The following is a 19,459-nucleotide window of genomic DNA, read 5'->3' on the forward strand; positions in this document are numbered from 1 at the left end:
CTGATGCCCCACTTGAAACTTACTGTATGTGTTATATATGTGTTAGCAATTAGCATATCTGTGTAAAAGCAAAGACACTGAACTGTGGCACTTTGCATGACAGTTAAATAAAGCTCTACAGGGCAGCAAGTCAATCGCAAAAGATGTGGGGAGCAGTTGAATAATACAGCATATCTGAAATGTTCTTGGTCTAAAATTAAAAGTGCACTAAGGAGCAGACTATGGCTGCTCCGGGGATATCAGTCTGTACGTGTGTGATTCCTTTTGACATTTGAATCAGGTTGGCCTACTTTACCTCTCTTCATAAATGAAGAATAAAAAGCAAAGACTGCAGCACTCACAAACCAAATTCTGCTGATCCAACTTCCTAAAACCTTATCCAAAACCTTTTCCATGTCCAGTGACTAAAACCTTAATTCAACATAGTAATTTGTCTAGAAAAACCTCAACTACAACTGGAGACTGAAATCCACGATAAAAATGTCTGTACTTGGGGTTTGTCATCGTAAGGGCTCATTAAGTGACCTCATCCTGAATGTAGTTTGACAGCCTGTGTCCCAGCCAAGGATGCTGCTCCAGCCTCCAAACACTGCTCAGATAGGTAGAGCCAAATGAGGACGCACAGCATGTTGACTGGAGCTGCAACCAACAATTATTTTCATCATTAATTCATCAGCAGATGATTTTCTCGATTAATCAATTAATCTTTTTGCCTATAGAATGTCAGAAAAAAGAGAAAAATATCATCACAATTTCCCAAAACCTAAGTTAACATATTCAAAAGAATTGTTTTTTTCTCGACCAAGAGTCCAAAATCCCAAAATATTAAGTTTATTTTCATATGACACACAAACACATCAAAAAATCACATATCTGACAGTGAAATGTTGGCATTTCTGCTGGAAAAATTACTGAAATGATTATTCGATTAATAAAATAGTTACAGATTAATTTTCTGACTATCAGCTAATCGATTAATCGCTTGTTTCAGCTCTAATTTTGACACACGCACACACACAAAGTGATAGAAAGTGATCAACTGCACCATTTGCAAGTTATTCTTACATTCAATGATGTGTGTATATCCAACCACAACAACATGTTGATATGGATCAAATGAGAAAAAAAGACTTTTCTTAACATTTGACTAAAGTAGGTCATATTTTTGTAATCTGAATCCTGGAAGAGTGAGATTAAATGTGAATGGAAAAATGTAAAAAAAATTATAAAAAAGTGACAATAGAAAAATAATTAATGCTATAATCTATGCAGCTGGAAAGAGACTACACACTACCATTAATCTCTTACGACAGGATCTAGCACTACGCAGGGAGTTAATAAATCATTAGAGTGTCAGTATACCACCTTAAGTGTGCAGACACCTCAGTGTGTGTTTGTCAGCCTTTATGCGTTGATGTGGCTTGTAAATGCAGCATGTGGGAAGAAGAAACTGCCCCATACAGCAGAAAAGACCATATGGTGCTGAAAGGCGGCCACACGTGTCACATGAACAGTTGGCAAAAGGAACAAACAAGCAAACACCTCCATTCAGCCCGCATCCGCGTCTTGCCCGTTTCATTGTTATTAGCATACACAACCCAGCACAACCCTGGCCTTAAGATATAAACCCACCACAAGCTCAGTGACCTCTGTGTTCCATATGACCCACAGACCTACATATGGAAATTTACGCTTCATGGATGTTGAGAGCTGTATAGCCTTAAGAGTAAAAAACATACAGCAGCCTGCCTTTCAGCACTGTCTGAGAAAGTAAAATTATTATTCTTGAGGGGTCTAACAGGGGAAAACCAGCAGTCTAAACAAGCTCGTACTGATGAAGAGATAATAAAACATAGATTATTAATAATCCAAGAGAATTAATGAAGCACATGCCCTGCAGCATAGTCTTTTTCAGTGCATGTCATTAATTCTCCGAAGCATGTGTGTAGCACATTTTTCAGAAGATATATTGAGATACACTAATTTCCGGAGGCAGCTTTCTCAGTTGAATGGGGGAACAGAAAAAAAATTAGCAAGCTAATATAAAAACTTTAATTAAACATCAAAATAATAGAAGAAATATTATATTAGACTAGGGTTGCAACTAACAACTGTTTTCATTATTGATTAATCTGCCAATTATTTAATTAATAATTAGCAGATTAGTTGTTTGGTCTATAAAATGTCCAAAAATGGTAAAAAAAAAAAAGTCAATCACTGTTTCCCAAAGCCCAAGATGCTGCTCTTAAATGTCTTTATTTGTCCCGACCCGCAGTCTATAACTCAGATAAAGATATTTATCTTACAATCATAGAAGACTAAATAAACCCGAAAATATTCACATTATAGAAGCTGGAACCAGAGAATGATTCAAAATGATTAATTGATTATCAAAATAGTTGGCGACTAATTTTCTGTCAATTGATATTGGACTTTATCTGATACATTTAGCCAATTAATTGATTAACAAAAAACAAATTAGCAACTACTTAGATAATTGAATGATTGTTTAAGTTCTTTTTTAAGCTAAAACAAAGAATACTCTCTATGAGGATTTGCTGCTTTTCTGCCTTGTTGTAAACCTGATAACTTCGGGATTTGGACTGTTGGATTGACAAGACAAGTAATTTTTATGACATCACCTTGACCATTAGGAATTCTGGATCTGCATTTTTCACTATTCTCTGGCATTTTAATACTTAACCAAGAAAATACTCAGCAGTTTAATAATTGATGAAAATAACCATAAGTTACAGCCATGGCCCTATGTTAGACTGCAGTTGTGCAGAAAAAATACCCTTTAAATATAAAAAGTAATTGATATCACATAAGAATATCAAGTATAATCCCCAGTCAGTTAACAGAATACAAACACAATTAACTTTTAGAAAGTTATCTGTCTTTCTTGAAAGACAAGTTTTCTTATAAATCTCTTCAACTTAGACCTGCTCCATAATACTTGCTATGATAAACACAGTATTTTCTGAATTTATGTACTGTGCTTAAAATGTCTAATGGTGGAAAAACTCTATTCCTACAAAAAGGTATTTGAACTGAATTAATACGTTAACCATCTACAACATTCTTGAATAAGACTGTTATATGAGTAGATCACTGTATTATGGACCTGCAGAAAGCCAAAGCACACACTGTATCAGGTATAGATTTGCCCTCATGAGCACTCTGCATGGCCCATGCCAAACAGATCATGAACGACCCTTTAACGGGAACATTAGTATTTGACCAACCCTGCCACGTTGATTATGGCACCAACATTTATGCTGCCCACAGCAATAGCCTCAGCAGCAGACAAAAATAGTGAACTCTCTCACACTGAAATCCACACTGGCACTTAGGAGGAAAGAAAAAACATCAACGTTAGCATAACAGGACGATCAGGGGGGAGCCTGGCAGTGAGGAGAGATGAGAATGGAAACTGCCCAAATACAAGATCAATATCTGCAGTGGAAAGAAGCACAAAAAAACGGAAACTCAGAGAGTAGTATGTTACACCCCAAAACAGATGTGAAGGTCACTCTTAGTTTTATTTTTCATTTTGGAAAGCTGAATACAGAAAAAAAACACTCTAGACACGCCCTTGATGTTCCATAACAAGGGAGAGGCTGATGATTATGTATATAAATTGCTCTGAGCATATTTTCTTGTTTTCTACTCTGCTGTCTCTCTGCATTTCTTACTTGCAGACTTTTCTATCCCCACCCGTTGTTTCTCTCCCTCTGACTCTGCACACAAGCCAGAGCTTCACTAGGCAAAGCCATCTGACTCTCATAACCCTTTTAACATTTCTACTCTGCAGATTACAGAAGTGAGATTCACTACTATTTTTAGCCATAGACACCGTTGTCCCACAACACTTTTAAAAACATTAAGAATAGTGTAGAATACTAAGTTCCAGGCTAGGTTGTTCTCAGTCACAAATAACCCTCCCTGACCACTGAAGTAAAATGAACTCACTTCCTAAACTTCCTACTGTACACAATGGCTGTGGGCAGGCCGAACAACAAAGTCCTCAACCCTAACTACAGACAGAAGAAAGAGTCTTATTATTGAAGGAAACTGTTGACCATTAGGTCACAATCAGAATTATGATACTGAGCCAGAGACACCTTTAAAGTGATACAGGACAGATGAGATAGCGAGTTGCAGAGGACAGGAAAGTAGGGTTTCACTTTATTTTGATCTGTTCCATGTTAATAGTCAACTTCTGACAGTTCACAATCACATGAAGTGTTACTAAATTGATGGATCAGCACTGACAGATTGGTGACTGTAGGGATTTATATGATGTTGAGGTGTCCAGTTTTTAACACATCCAGACAACATCCAAAAATCTAAAAATAAAAATAGAGTATGGTCTTTCTGTTTATTAAAGGATGGGTTCACAAAACAACAGTCAGGTGTCCAAATGAACATTGAAACAAATTTTTCTTGCTATAATCATTCCTCCTGTTCATACTAGCCATTAGAAGATCCCTTCATAATGCACCTTCAATGTAAGTGATCCGCAAAAATCTACAGTCCTCTTTCTGAGCAAAAATGTATTTAAAAGTTTATTTGAAGCTAACATGAAGCTTTAGCCAGCCAAATGAGTCAAATCAAGTAGATATCTTTCAATGTTGCAGTCTTTTTAGTGCCAAAGTCCCTCTTTTTGTTCCTATACTTCCCCTGCTGCTCGCTCAATTGGGAAACACTGTCTGAGGAAACACAAAAAGACTGTAAATGTGGCAGAAATCCACTTTATGTGACTAACTCAGACTACTGACGCCTCAAATAAGCTTCAGATAAACTTTTAAATGCCTTTTCGCACAAAATGTGGATTTTGGCCAATATCACTCACATTGGAAGCGCAATGAAGGGGATCTTTTAACGGCCAGTATGAACAGGAGGAATGATTACAGCAAGGAAAACAGCTTTCAGTGTTCATATGGCATATGACTGTTGTTTTAAGGCATACTTGAAAAATTGTGAACCCGTCCTTTAAGATTTCCTGTCCTGTCTGCACTGTAACTGTGTCACTGGACACAAATGGAGGCAGGCTAGGACATTGCTGCTGCGTTCTTTCCTCTCTGAGAGTGCAGCAACTGTCCTGTGACACTGACACAGTTTTTAAAAAAGCAACCGCCTGTAGAGCCAAGCAGCCTGCCACTGGCCACATTATGCAGAGAGAACAGAAAAGAGACAAGGAGAGGAAAAGACAGAGTAAAAATGGGAGAAAGAAAAGGACTGGATGGTATTATCTGCACATTCTGTGGCTCAGACCCAAAAAAATTTGAATTCTTACAGCTGAGGGAGGAGGAGGAGACTAACAAGATTCACTGATATGCAGCTCTCCAGCTTTCCAAGAGGATTTCAGTCCAGTATGTGAACAGCACAACCTTGTTAGAAACCCAGGTCAGGAATGCATCCTCACAGGTCACCATGAGATGCAATTATAAGATATTGTCAAGACAAATAAAATCAATCAGGCTGCTGATGCTATGAATAGAAGACTGTTTCAAATGCTTTGAGTAAGTTGAGTAAGTTTAGATACATTTGTCATGAATCTGTTTTTAACTGTTACCAGATAATTAGAGAATAATTACACAAATCTAAATTTTGCATAGATTAGCAGTACAACCTAAGCTTTATTTGATTGTAAAAAAAAAAAAAAATACAAAGAAGGCATCTTGAAGATAATTTAAGCTATCTTAATGCATTCAAAGCGCATCTTTTGCTTTTCCCCAAAGTTTTACATCTTATGTGATGATGACAGCAAAAATCAAACTCAACACAAAGAGAGCGGATGCATGTAGGCCAGCTACATCTGCCCCACGAAAACAAAGCCCCCACACAGAAGAAGAGGAGGGGGTCCGGCATCGGGAAGCACACTGCAGCTACATTATATAGTGAAATATCTACTCATATAATCTACCCTTCAGACAATATAAATAGACACAAAAGAGGACCCCGAGGCTAGTATGTTTCCAATGAGATAAACACAAAGCGTTCAATGTGACCGACCTTCATTGATGTGCATCCTGTCTCGATAGCCCCGGTGTGGCTACAGAGGGATGCAACTAATAGCTAAAAAAGCAGGTCAATAACAGATAACAGTAGCAGTAAGAGGGCAAATGTAGCCGGTATTTGTATAGAGGAAACAAAGTGGCTGGGCTATGTCGCTTTACAAAGGTGGAGCAGGCTGGTCATGCTGCTGCTGCTGCTGCTGCTGACAATAGTGAGCCGCTCGGTGTGTGTCTGTGGAAATCCAGTTAGCCAACAGTGAGTCTGTGTAGCCGTTATAAGCATAACTAGGGTGATTAATCGGCTTATTTATTACAAATGCTGCCTCGATTTGAATTCACACTTGAGATTTTAATGTAAGAAGCTCCAAAATCTGCCGTGTCACCTCGGAGATTTTTTTTTATCAACATTGAAAGCCCACATCAATAGATGGGCAGCAGAAAATAGCAGAAAAGCGGCTCTAACCATTTTTTCCTCTACCGTAAACTTCACGTGAGTCTAACGGTCGACAACTGCCTAGCTAAAAGCTAATATATTTTCCTGTTTACTAAATAAAAGTAAAATGTATTCGTTACTTACCCTGGTCTCTGCTGGTGTGTGTTGCTGTTGAAGGTGTGTGTGTCTGTTTGTGTGTGTGGAGCCCAGCCCTGCCGTTGCTGCAGTTCTGTCTAGCTGTGTGCGTCGGCCTTCTCTCCCGCGGTTGCTCAGCGATAGCGGGGAGCGAGAGAGCGGACCAACGTCGAAAAACGCGTCAATGCCGCGAGGACAGGAAACACCACTTCCTGTCCTAACTTTCAAAATAAAATCAGGACAACGTCTTATTTTTTAATCTACAATAAAATGTTATTAAAAATATTAATTATTGTTGATTAATATGTATATGTAAATTTATATTATTTATTTAATTATATATGTTATATATGTAAATTAATTAATTAATATGTGTATATAAAATATTTTTTTATTAAATTATGTATTTAAAATGTTATTAAAATTTTAAAATATGCAAAATTTAAAATATATACTGTATATAATATAAAATATAACTTTTTTATGACAAGCTTACAATAAAACAGTGAGCGAGTGATGTGCCCTCTGTAGTGACAGATTGTGTATCTAGGCAACCATATGCATATTTAATCATGTGCTCACAGATTTAGTTCAACATCCCTAAACCTATGGGGAGAGATGTTTATTGCATATGTCACATTTCATTTTTGCTCTTGTCACCTTCATATATTTCATTGATTTCTTTGTCCATTGTCCATATTTCCTTTGTAGTCAATATTTCATTTCAAGTGTTATTATATTATTATTCCATTATGTAAATAGATTTTAAATTGTAAAAATTTTAATTTCATTTTAGTACTACTCTGTTTATTTCACTATTATTATTACCTTACTCTTGTTCTATTTTTATGCTGCTATGTTGTGTTTGTGGGAGCAAATGCCAAGACATGTTCTTTGTATGCTGGCATAAACAGATTCTGATTCTGATTCTGATTAAGATTAGGATTAAAAACATAATGTAGGCTAAATATACAGGGGTTCAGGGATCTAAGGAGCTATTGCACTCCTTGTCCCAACACAACAACCAAAAAATAATACAGATAACAATATTCCATATTAATAATGAAACAATTGATTTAAAAATAGTAACAAACCTTTGTCTGAGTGTTTGTAAAGAATATGAAAATAATAAGACACTGATAATATATTCATACTGGCACTTTTTTTCAAAATTTCATTATGATGAAGATATAATGTCTTAATGTACCAAAGAGAAGTAGATACATTTTAGGCTTTGTTATCTAACCCACATTTGTGTACCATAAAAACTTGTATAAACAATAATTATGTAGCTTCTCTGACTGTGTGCATATTTTTTGTTTAGATTTCTATGAAAACTGTCATACTACTGCAAATTATTTGATTCAATACATGTGTTTTTTGCCATAAAAATACAAAATGGAAAAACTGGTTGATGTTATCCTTATACCATGTACCTGTTTTGCCTTGTCTGGTTCAGGAGAAAATATATAAAAATATTTCAGCATCTTTGTTAATAGTTTATTGTGTTGCCACCCAAAATGTCTTTATCATAGTAAATCCTTGTTTGATTTGAAAAAATGAAGCTCGACTTGTCAAGAGGGAAATCTCAAAGTGAGTAAATCAGGAAAAGAGGAAGGTCAAAGTGTGGATTTCCACTGAAGCTGGCTAAAAGAACTGAAGCTAAACTTATACATAGGAATTTCCACTAACATGATCATGGGCTACTGACTGATCATGAATCAGCTGCAGCTGCAAGGTACTTAACATTATGATAAATATAGGATAAAATATAGCTTACAGGAATATACAGCTTATGACAGGGGAGGTGCAAATAAAATACCCCACAGATGGCAAAGTAGCTGACATCACTGTGCACAGACTGGAACAGAGGATTAAATTGTATATGCCTCTCATCTCAGTTTAAGTTTCAAAAATGCACCTTTTAATTTTGAAAGCATATATAGTGATTTCCGATGACTTGTGTTTCTGGTGAGCTTGACGCAGTTCATTCTCAGCAGCGCCTGCGTCTACACTTCCAACCATGGATGCTTCCAACTCGACCAGAAGCCCATGTCATCCAGAACCGGGTGGGCGGGTTTCCTGGTTTCACTGGTCACGTTGCAGGGTATTTTGCTGTTGTAGCCTACCATCAGCTGGGCTGCGCAGCTGGCATTATATTCAATGCTGAAAATGTTGGTATTGCCTGCAGAAGGATGCGCAGTTCAACTCAATGCGGATGCCCTGGAACCAAAGAAACTCTTAACGAGAAAACGGATGTTGCAATACAAGAACTTTTTATTATTATTATTATTGAAAAAGGATTCATATACAAACATGAAGGCATAGAAACCATAATAAACACATCTTAACATACAAGACACATTAGATAAGAAACACAAATTATGTAAAATAATAATATAATAATGTAAGTATTAATAGAAAATAAATAAAATTTTTAAAAAACAAATTAATAATAATAGTAATAAGTCTACACTATTCCATAGTTGCCCTTATCAAATATTTTCAGTTCCTCATAAGCTCTGAGGAGAGACACTGCATGTTTTCATCAGTCTCAAAGCATTTACATGATTGTCCGTAAGGTCCCTTTTTTCTGTTTTAAAGACAGAACATGCGGTTTCATTTTCCTCCATTTAGATGCGTGGATAATAAAAAAAAAAAAAAATCGCCAGGAATGTCAGGTTGTTCAGTATCAAGTCGTTGCCATACAAAAACATAATAGCATAACCATTCCAGCTAATTTGGGGGATCAAAAAGTAAATCAGATTGTTCTGTGATGCTACATTTTAGAGATTTTAGACAGCTTTGACTAATCGATATACTGTCGTGGTAAAAAAATAAATAAAAAAAGCAAATTAAAACGTACTCACATTAGAAAAGGGAACGCATATATTACCAGTGCATTTGCAAGTTACTGACAACGAAAATGTTTTGTCACCCTCAGATGGCGTAAACCAGAGAAATCCGTAACATTTTTTTTTTTTACAAACTGAGAATTAAACGTCTTATATGCTGCAGATCAATAATTATAATTACAATTATATTTTTATATGTTTACTTCCACCCAAAGTAATCGTTTCAAACACACAAAAACATCTTTTTTACCATATAAAAAATTCAAAATCGAAAACGTTACACTCCTGTTTTGTTTGGCACGATGACGTAATGACGCTCCCTCCCTGTCGGCGCGAGAGCACTCGGTTTAAATATGTGGAAGTACCGGCTGGAGAGGCGGAGCGTTTGTTTCATATTTATTTTCGAACTGTACATCTGACTCTGCTATTTTTTTTCATCTTGTGATTTTAGCTGTATTCGGCTGCTTCACCATGGTTGGCTTTTAATCTGGCGTTCAACTTCATTTTAGTTTGTTTTAAGGTTGGCCGTGTCCTCGCCGGAAGTTATTTTAATTTAAAACTCAGTATTTTAAACGTTATATGTCTGGTGAATAACGTGGTAATTCATTTGTAGTACACGTTCAACATTTCTAAAGAGTGTAGTAATCTGTATCGTACATTTACTGATCTTTTGAATGAGGTTTAGTTATTGTTTACTTACAATATTTACATTGCGGTGGATAACGTGACTCAAATCGAGCCGCCCAGTCCGTTGGAGGGGCGTCGGACGTTGGAGCAGGAATGAGCTGCTCGTGCGAATGGACGGATAACATGGACGACCAGCGGGACGTTCAAACTTCCAAACGAAACGGGAGCTGCAGGTCGTTAATATCGGCCGGTTCCGCGGTGGCTATGGAGATTAAAAGGAAGAAAATACGACAGAGCACCTTATTCCTTCAAACAGAGGTATGAGTAAAGAGCTACAGAATGGTGTATGTTTTGTCGTCAACTCTGAAACATAATAAGAGACGGTTCAGTTGACGCTGAAGGTTCAAAGTGCAACGATGCTAAACAAGCTTATATACACTTATCAAACATTATATTTGACATTGCTATGCTAAAATAACTGGTTAACAATGACACGAGTCTTCTAATGTCTGTCTCAAACGCACAAATCACGCGTTATCTCTAGTTAGTCCCCTGGGATAATGCTATTGAAGCCGGTTATTCAAAAGGGCAGTTACGCCTTCTATTCAGTTCCCCCGAAACCAGAGCTGCGTGCTTTCTGCACTTTTGAACGTTGCTTAGCATGTCCAGAACAATAATTTTGGTCTTTCTGCTCTAACACCGCTCAAACTAATTTCCTTTCAGGCCAAAAGCATGAGACGATGCCCCAGTCTTCTGAATGACACGCTGCAGATAGTAGAGGATATGAATTTGTTGTACATACGACAGATTTCTAAGAAGCTGCAGGTGCATATTTGTTAGTTTATAAAGTGGAGAATGATGATGTTTGTATCCTTTAAACAAATATTAATCTAATTCTCAACTCATTTGGACAATTTCTAACTCAGTAAAACCAAATTAATTGAAAAGCTGGTATTTTGAATTTAGTATAAGATCTCTTTTGACCAAATTTGACATCATCATACTCCATTTGAGCCATAAATATGTTTGCTAGAACTAACCATTTACGCTTTTGCCACTTGTGCTTTGCAGCATGCAATCCATGCATTTTCATATTGCATCTTTGCCATCCTAATCTCCATATGATCTGCATCAAATCATGTCTTTACAGTCATTGTACTCCCATTTAGCATATATTTCATTATGATACCACCGGTGCTTTTTCCTAACCTCTCCATTCCCCTAACTGCAGCGATCATCTCACCTCATCCTCTGCCACAAAAAGCTGCTTTTGTATGATTAAAAATAAGTTTGCCACAAATGTAACAATTGTGTATCAATTTCATTGTGGTGGCACCTCCTTGTGATGGTGCCAAGTGTTATTTTTAGTGCTAGAAGTTCAAAGAAGTAAGATCACATTTCCTGTAAGCCTTGAATTATTTTGTTGTCTTACATCTGCCCAATCGCAAGAAATATGATTTAACACTGGAAGGTATTTTTTTTCCTTTTGTCACAAACAACATTCAAGGACAACTTCACTCCAACTCCATTTTAACAAAATCTTGCACTCATCATTTTATTTCCATCTCGTCCCATTTGTCCCAGATGAACACATATTAAAGCATCATAGACAGCCTCCGATCCGTGTTGATGTAGCTCTCTGTAGTTTTTTTTTTCTGGCATTGAAAATATTCATTTGATAATTGTGAACTTTCTCCTGTGTATGTTATGTCCAAGAAGAACACTAACATTCAAGAAAAGCTGGACTTTGAGATGCGAATGCGAGAGGGCGCCTACAAGCTGCTCCTCGCTTGCAGTAAGAGAGACCAGGTTCTTAACGCCTCCAAGAACCTGCAGACCTGCAATGCCAGGATCAAGGCTTACTTCACCCAGCTGCAGAGGAAGAAAGAGGAGCAGGACAGGATGGGCGCAGTCAGGAGGTAAAGATGGATACTGTGTGGAAAATGTCTGTAAAGGTTCAGTGTAGGACAGAAACACTTGTTTAAAACTTCCAGTGCACATTACCCACAAAATATTGTCAAAGATTAAATTGTAATAAATTGTTTATATTAAGAAGTTACTTCTTTGAGGGAGTGAAAAAAGTTAAAAATCAGTAATTGAAAGCAATGTTAGGATTAGAAAGGAGTTATTATTTTAATTGATTTACTGAAGCATTGTTTTGCAGTGAAATGGATGTATTAATACGTGTTACAGTGCATTGCAACAGTAAATTAAAATTTTTATTTCAGATACTCAGATCCAGTTACAGATGATCGTGTACCCTGTAATGGAACGATTGCAATGTCTGGTAAGATTGCTCCCCTTTTGTCCAGGATCATTCAGTACTGAAATGCACAGAATATATAATATATATAACACAAAGTTAAGACAAAGAGTGTTTTAGAATATGAACAGGCTCTTCTTTCTGCTGATGTAGGGCTGCGTATTCCTATGCTGTGGAGGGATTCGGATCACTTTAACAACAGAGGGAGTGAGTTTGTCCTTTTTTATTACCATTCATAACCATCTGTTTAGCTTCACCTTGTGTTATTTTATGAAAGCTTACTCCTTTAACTCGTGTGTTTGTTAGGCTCTCGTCGGGTGGCGGTCTTCTGTCTGTTACAGATTGGCTCAGAGGTGTTTGACACTGAGATGGTGGTGGTGGACAGATCAGTCACTGACATCTGCTTTGAAGGAGTCACCGTCTTGTAAGTGTTGGTTGCATGTGTTCAATAAGCAGTTAATAAGAATAAACTCATCTAAATCTCTGTATTTTCTTATTAGTTGTTTGTAGCTTGATGGAAAAATAGTTTGTGTATATATTTCAATTTTGATATCCTTATTGAAATGTTTCTCCTTACTGACAGTAAAGAGGCAGATCCTCAGTTTGAGCTGAAGGTGGAGCTGTGGAGCTGTGCCCTGGAGGAAGAGCTCACATTGGTAAAAACACCAAAGAAACTGGCCAAGAAGCTCCGCAACTCCTTTGGAAAGACTGCCGGGAAGAAGCTCTGCCCTCTGCTGGACGTTCCAGACCCTGACACCTTCCTACAGCACAACCCAATTCCCTCGTATGTATTGTGTAATCCCATAAAACCCTTTACAGACTCTTGGCTCTCTATTTAAGATTTTTTTGCAGTTGGGGAACTAACTCGATTATGACTTGTTACTGGAACAATGTGTGTGTAGCTGCAGGCTCACACAACAGGGGTGTAAACAAATCAGACTGATGGAGTATTGAGATTAAGGTTACAAAAATATTTGAGGTTATGAATACTGATATGTTTAGCCATAGGACATTCATAGAATTTTTTTGTGCCCTTAATGTAACTGTTTTATTGAAAAAGTGCATTCTTTTTATGTTCCCACCACAATTTTACTTGTGTCTGAGCGGAAAGGCGTATTTAGCAGTATTAAGAACATCAAATGACACTGAACATCTGTAAGTGATACATACCACCTGTTCAGTGGTAGGAGAGACACTGGAGTACATTAGGCCTTTGAAGAAGGAGATAATTTACAAAAAACAAAGTTGGTTAAGTGCACATGTTGGTTACAGAGTTAAGAGTCTTTGTATATCTATGTCTTTGTTATTATTTACTGTTAGGGTTAGAGTGGAGCATGAATTTGCTATGGCTGGTGTTGGAAGAGAAGGAATGAAAGTAAGTCAATGCAGTATGCTTGAAAGTATGCTAAAGTCTGTGTACTTTATGTGTGTGTCTACTTGCACCAGTGGAGCCAAGTACAGCCTGCTGGCCTACACCACACTGAGTCTGTCCGAAGCTGAAGGCAGCTTTCAGTCTCACTCACTCATTGTCCTCCAAGATGGTAAGAAACAAAGGCACAGAAATGTAATATCTGGGGATATAAGGGATTATGCTTTTTAGCTCCCAATTCGATTAAGTACCAGGGTAATGACAGAATATTTTAACACCATTAAACCTATGATTGAAGTTTAGCTCGGATTACTTTTCTTCCTTTGTGCGAGTGATTAAATGAATAGTTCTAATTTTTTCGGTAAATGTTTGGTATGAATTTACATCACATTACATCAGTGTTCAGGTCCACAGTGCATTTAATGAGATTAATGCTACTGTTAAATGCTGACTGGAAACTCTCTCATCTCTATTCTGTGTATTTGATACGTAACAATAGACCTTTACAACCAAAGAAAAGATGTGTTATCAATTAGTTTTCTCTTCTCATGCGAGATTGGAATGATTCTTCATGAAAACCTTTATCTTTACATAAAGCATACAGTAGTTCATATGTAGATCTCAATATTTTGGGGGTTTTATTTCCACTGCTGCTCTTCATTCCCACAGCTGAGTGGTCATCTTGGCTTCCACTTTATGGCAACCTCTGCTGCCGGTTGGTGGCCCAGCCTGTCTGTATGACACAAAGCATGATGACTGGTTACCTGAGCCAGAAGGTGTGTTGGCTGCTGTTGTTGTCATCATTAGCATTAGCTCTAAAGCTGGTTCTGAGGTAAAATACTTAAGTTCTGCTGTTTTCTTTCTGGTGATTTTCAGCAAAGTGCGGAGGGGATGTACCGCTGCTGCAGCCTTTACTGTGTTTTGAGTGCCGGCTTTTTGTCCTGTTACTTCACCCCAGAAGAAATTGACGCTAAAGTGCAGCCCACTCTCAAAGTACCCATTGACAAGGTAACACACAGAGTAGCAAACATTCTGACCTTCACCCTCTGCACTCCCTTGTATTTCAAGCTCAGTTATTTTGGTGTGCTTGTTGATTGAAAATGACTGCCACTTAACCACAGGAGCAACGTAATAAAACAAAGTTGATTTACTGACGTATTTCACTGTGTTACTTACTTTCAAGACATATTTGTGCTTGAATTTATACATCAGTCAATAAATGTAAAGACAGAAAAGTGTTAAATAAAATAATAACATCATAAGTAGCCTCTGTGTTTGTCCATGTCACTGTTATTACTGGTTAGTGGAATTTTAGATTAAATATAAATATTAAATTTATTACCGTTTTAAAATTTAAAATCTCAGTTCAGGGTTTCCATAACATTTGCCAAAGAGCCAAAATAAAATGCCACATTACTCACTAAGATCCTGCTTGCATCTTTGGCATTTTTCTGCTGAATTAATTTTTTTCTGCAGTATCACCATGTACTTTTTTTAGTGCTTTATCTTATGTGAGTTATCTGTGTCGATTCTGCAGGACACCCGCATCCGTGTGATGGAGAAGGAGTCGGCAGGCCAGAAATCCAGGAGTCTGTCGATCATCAACCCTTCATCAGAGGGAGCTCAGACCATAGTCTTCACCACGGACACCAGGGAGGAGCTGGAAGACTGGCTCGAAGCCCTTTACCAGCACCTCTATGATCAGAGTGAGTGTGTTTCTGTGTAAATATAGAACAGGAACATGTTTGTATGCTTCTATAAAAGGTTGTGTGTGTGTGTAAGTGCGTCAGTCTGTTTTGGCTAGAAAAATGTTTGCACATATATTTAGCTAAACTCCCTGTAACAAGAACAGATTGTATAACCTTTATCTGTGTCTCTCATGCCTCTTCTTGTTTACAACCAGGCCAGTGGCTGCACTGCTGCGACCAGTTAATGAAGATCGAGGTCGCATCACCACGGAAACCATCACTCTTTCTCACCAAGCAAGCTGACTCTGTTTACAACGACCTCAGTGAGTAGAGTAATTGGGACGAGTGGCTGAAGTGAGTTAGATAGAGGATGATAATTTGCTGATGAAATGTTTGACAGTGCCTTATGTTTAACTCATCAGTTTGACTTTTTTTTCCAATGTTCATTTATTTTGTTTTCCTGCAGGTATAAATTCACCTGGCAAGTTTGAGAGCATCACAGACATTATCCACAACAAGATTGAGGAGACAGATGGCCACTTTCTTATTGGTCATGACGAGGAGAAGGAGACGCCTAATTGGTCCACTCTGTTTGATGGATCCCAGTCATTGGTAGTGCAGAAGAGTATCCTGTCACAGAGCAAAACCTCCACCCCTTGTTCAAGCCCAAACCACAACACCAGCTCTACATCCATCGGCAACAAGAAGCGGCGTGCCCCGCCTCCTCCCCCTGACAGGGAACCTTATGCTCCTCCCACCCGCCCTGCTAGACCTCCCCTCCCTGCTTCTCTTCATAATAATCCTCCTCCTCCTCCTCTCTCATACCAGGAGAAGGAGAACTCCGGCACTTGCATGTCGCGCCCGGCCACAAAATCCAAAACTGGCAGACCATCTTTGGATGCCAAATTTTCTGCCATCATCCAGCAGCTGCAGCGGAACAACACTGGAGGAGCCGGAGCCCTCAGCCGTAAAAACGCTCCACTGGGCGTCCTTGATGTACAACCACAAAGTCAGCCTCTGCCCCCTCTCCAGCAGATGGAGTACCAGGACCCTGAAGCAACAGGTGAACATGGCTTTGTCAGACCCAGTCATGGTCCTGGTCCAGTTCCTGCACCGAGGAGCAAACTGAGGAAGTCTTTCAGAGAGAGGATGAACCTTAAAGCCTTGTGACCTTGATTCTTCCAACATCTGAATGATTTAACAATCTAACTTTGCCTTACCACTAACACAAATAACATTTAGATAGTAGAAGTTCTAGTTTGTCTCCATTAAAGCCAGATATATGATATGATGATATTTTGGGTGTGACTGTTAATTGTTTTAGGAAATACGATGCTTTCTTACTGAGAATTGGATGAGAAGATCTACAGTATGAAGCTGGAGCCAGGAGGTGTTTAGCTTAGTTTAGCATAAAGATTGAAAAAAAAGAGGGAAACAGCCAGACTGGCTTTGTCCATAGATAACAAAATGCACCTACCAGCACTACTAAAGCTCATCAATTAACAATTTATAGTTCTTTTGTTTACTTTGTACAAAAAACAAAGTGTAAAAATGAGGTGTAAGGTTTTTGTATGGATTAAAGAATCAAATATAATGTGTTAATTAATGAGCTTTAGAGGTGCTGCCAGGCAGATTTAGTTACCTTTGGACTGAGCCAGACTAGTTGTTTCCCCTGCTTTCAGTCTTTATGCTAAGCTAAGGCCAACCGTCTCTCAGCTCCGGCTTAATATTGAGTAGACAGATGTGAGAGTGATATTGATCTTCTTGTCTAACTCTCGGAAACAAAGCAAATAAGTGTATTTCCCAAGATGTCGAAATATTGCTTTAACCTAAAGGATTGATGGGTGACGCGGCCTCCATTATTTAAGAAAAGAAAAAAGAAGACCCTCATAATGTCCATCATAACAACCCAAATTTCAGTTGACACCTCATATCACAATATCAATATGGTATTGATACATCTCCAGCTCCACTCTCCATTTATAAAACTTTCTTTATGAGCAGCTAACCCATAGATGAAATTGAAAGCTGTATGTTGGCTTGGACACCGCCATCATCAATCCCACTAAAATGGAAAGGCTTATTTCTCAGCTCTGCCACTGGAACACGGACTGAAGAAAGAGCCTTTGCAAAAGCACTCAAATTGGAATTGATCCATGGACCGACTGCGGACGAGTCATTCCTTTTGGAACTATTGACTTATTCCACTTACTGTGACGACTTTATGACCACTATAGCCGATTTTAAGGGAACAGGACTTTAGGAGCAATTGCAAGCACTAATGTGACTTCTCCATTTCCCAGAGGTCTTAATAATGGAGTGACCTTGGTTTTCAGGGGCTACACAGTATGTCCAACATAATTTAACACTGCGACCCGTAAATGCTATGAACATAATTGAATGAATGAGTCTTTTGACTGGCAAAAATAATGAATACCCTTGTATGTGTGTGTGTGTGTGTGTGTGTTTTGAACCACTGTATCCAATAATACCTGCCACTAAATATTTCAACCACTTAACCATCTCGTGTTGAAGAATGATCTTCATAATTACACCTGAGTACACAAAACATTAGCTACTTTTTTTCTGAAATTGCCTGCCTAGATAAAGAAAGTGTGGTGAAAGGTACAATCCTATTTCTTAATCTTGCCCTCTAAATTCAGTTTAATCAAGAGAGGGAGATTACAGGAGGATTTAGTTTAAGCCTTGAAAGAACCGAGAGTGGGTTGTACAATGTACAATGGTGTATGCAGCTCAATATTAGCAGTGTGTTCCAAATGTTTTGTATGGTCATTGTGTGTTAATAACACATTAGTCACTTTGATTAGTACTGTACATACCTAGAAAAACAAGGGAAGATTATGGGATCAAAAACTCAAAACCAGTAGTTTTACTAATGCTGATGTGGTTGCACCTCTGGATAAAATCATCCTCTTAAATATGTTACAAGTGAAACTGAACAAATTTCAAAATGAATAAGGGAACATGGCTGTTAGATTAAACATCCTTCATCTTCCATCAACATCTCAGCCCTTTTCGGATACACTAAGCATGCTACGGAGAAAGAATATTACAATGAAAGCTGACATTTCTGCATAGTATATCAGACAATTAATGTTAAAAGCAATTTTAATGCAACCAGTATAGGAAAGGTTGCCTCTAGAGGGAGAACATGTGATCTAATGCGTAAAAAATGTACAACTGCTTTATGACTAAATAAGGTCTGGACATTCTCACTGTGTTCAGAGCCAAACTAATGAGCCAAATTTATATTCACTTGTTTTAAAAATATTTGTCTTTATATTTGTCTTTTCATGTATTAATTACTTATAACAGTTCATGGAAATAGTTTGTAGATTTATTGTACTGGTCATTAAAACTGTTGTGTAATTCCCTTTTGTAGTATAATACTGCTAAGTCATCTCAATGTTCCTTTTATGATATTAATTATTTAGACTAAGTGGCTTTGTGCCTATGTATGTAGTGATACATTAATCTTGTCCTAGCGCAGTATAATTTGTGTACGGTGCAATGTAAAAAAAAATACAGTAGTTTTTTTAAAGGTGCAATTTTCTCACTCTCTGTTGGCTGTTTTTGTCTTGTAAGCTAACTGTATTTTTTATTATTGCTGATCTGCAATAAAACGGCCTACATTCTACCCTGGTGAGCCTGTTTTATTTTTGCTGAGCTTGGAAGTATTACTGAATATTTTTCATGGTAAAGGTTTACCAGGGGGTGGCAATAAAAGTCAAAGCATAGCTTTTATTGCAGCCCAACACACATCCCATAGAGATACATGTACTGGAATGTTTCTCTACTGCAGCAAATACTAGAGAGGCTTCTCTGGCTGTGAGCCCAGAAGTAGCCTGTTGTGAAGATTAAGGTGGATGGAATCTCATAGCCAGATAATGGTATTACAATAATAAAACCCCATTCACACTGCATTTACTCGTGAAAAAAAAGAACATTACATTACACCATAATACATTGGCGTTAAATATCAGTTTATTCAGCCCTCACTATTTATCTGCAGTTCAGTTAAAGAACACAACCAAAGAAACGTGTA

The 19,459-nt window shown here is 37.8% G+C and overlaps 2 protein-coding genes across 6 annotated transcripts in view; one reads left to right on the forward strand and one right to left on the reverse strand.

The window, feature by feature from the left end:
- cep170aa (centrosomal protein 170Aa) overlaps positions 1 to 6,765 on the reverse strand; it is a 42,891-nt gene extending 36,126 nt beyond the window's left edge. For all 4 annotated transcript variants that reach the window (XM_042433383.1, XM_042433381.1, XM_042433382.1 and 1 more), the window contains exon 1: positions 6,601 to 6,765. The gene's annotated coding sequence lies outside the window, so the exon portion shown is untranslated. The remainder of the gene's footprint in view (positions 1 to 6,600) is intronic.
- Positions 6,766 to 10,131: 3,366 nt separating this feature from the next.
- Positions 10,132 to 17,260, forward strand: rtkn2 (rhotekin 2). Of its 2 annotated transcripts, none has more exons than XM_042434159.1 (12): positions 10,132 to 10,391; positions 11,790 to 11,992; positions 12,302 to 12,360; positions 12,490 to 12,543; positions 12,643 to 12,760; positions 12,920 to 13,120; positions 13,783 to 13,877; positions 14,375 to 14,481; positions 14,582 to 14,713; positions 15,243 to 15,411; positions 15,609 to 15,716; positions 15,860 to 17,260. In XM_042434159.1, the coding sequence occupies exons 1-12, from the start codon at positions 10,227 to 10,229 to the stop codon at positions 16,561 to 16,563; spliced, it is 2,115 nt and encodes a 704-aa protein (XP_042290093.1). In that variant the 5' UTR covers positions 10,132 to 10,226; the 3' UTR covers positions 16,564 to 17,260. The 2 variants fall into 2 exon arrangements, with proteins under 2 accessions (XP_042290093.1, XP_042290094.1); XM_042434160.1 differs by having other exon boundaries at positions 11,793 to 11,992.
- Positions 17,261 to 19,459: the final 2,199 nt, after the last annotated feature.

This window comes from Thunnus maccoyii, chromosome 14 (genome assembly GCF_910596095.1).
Source record: "Thunnus maccoyii chromosome 14, fThuMac1.1, whole genome shotgun sequence".
Lineage (NCBI taxonomy): Eukaryota > Metazoa > Chordata > Actinopteri > Scombriformes > Scombridae > Thunnus > Thunnus maccoyii.

Coding starts and splice junctions, on each gene's coding strand:
- rtkn2 (XM_042434159.1), top strand. CDS start 10,227: ATGAGCTGCTCGTGCGAATGGACGGATAACATGGACGACCAGCGGGAC. Junction 13,121..13,782: donor CAGCACAACCCAATTCCCTC/GTATGTATTGTG, acceptor TACTTGCACCAG/TGGAGCCAAGTACAGCCTGC. Junction 13,878..14,374: donor ACTCATTGTCCTCCAAGATG/GTAAGAAACAAA, acceptor TCATTCCCACAG/CTGAGTGGTCATCTTGGCTT.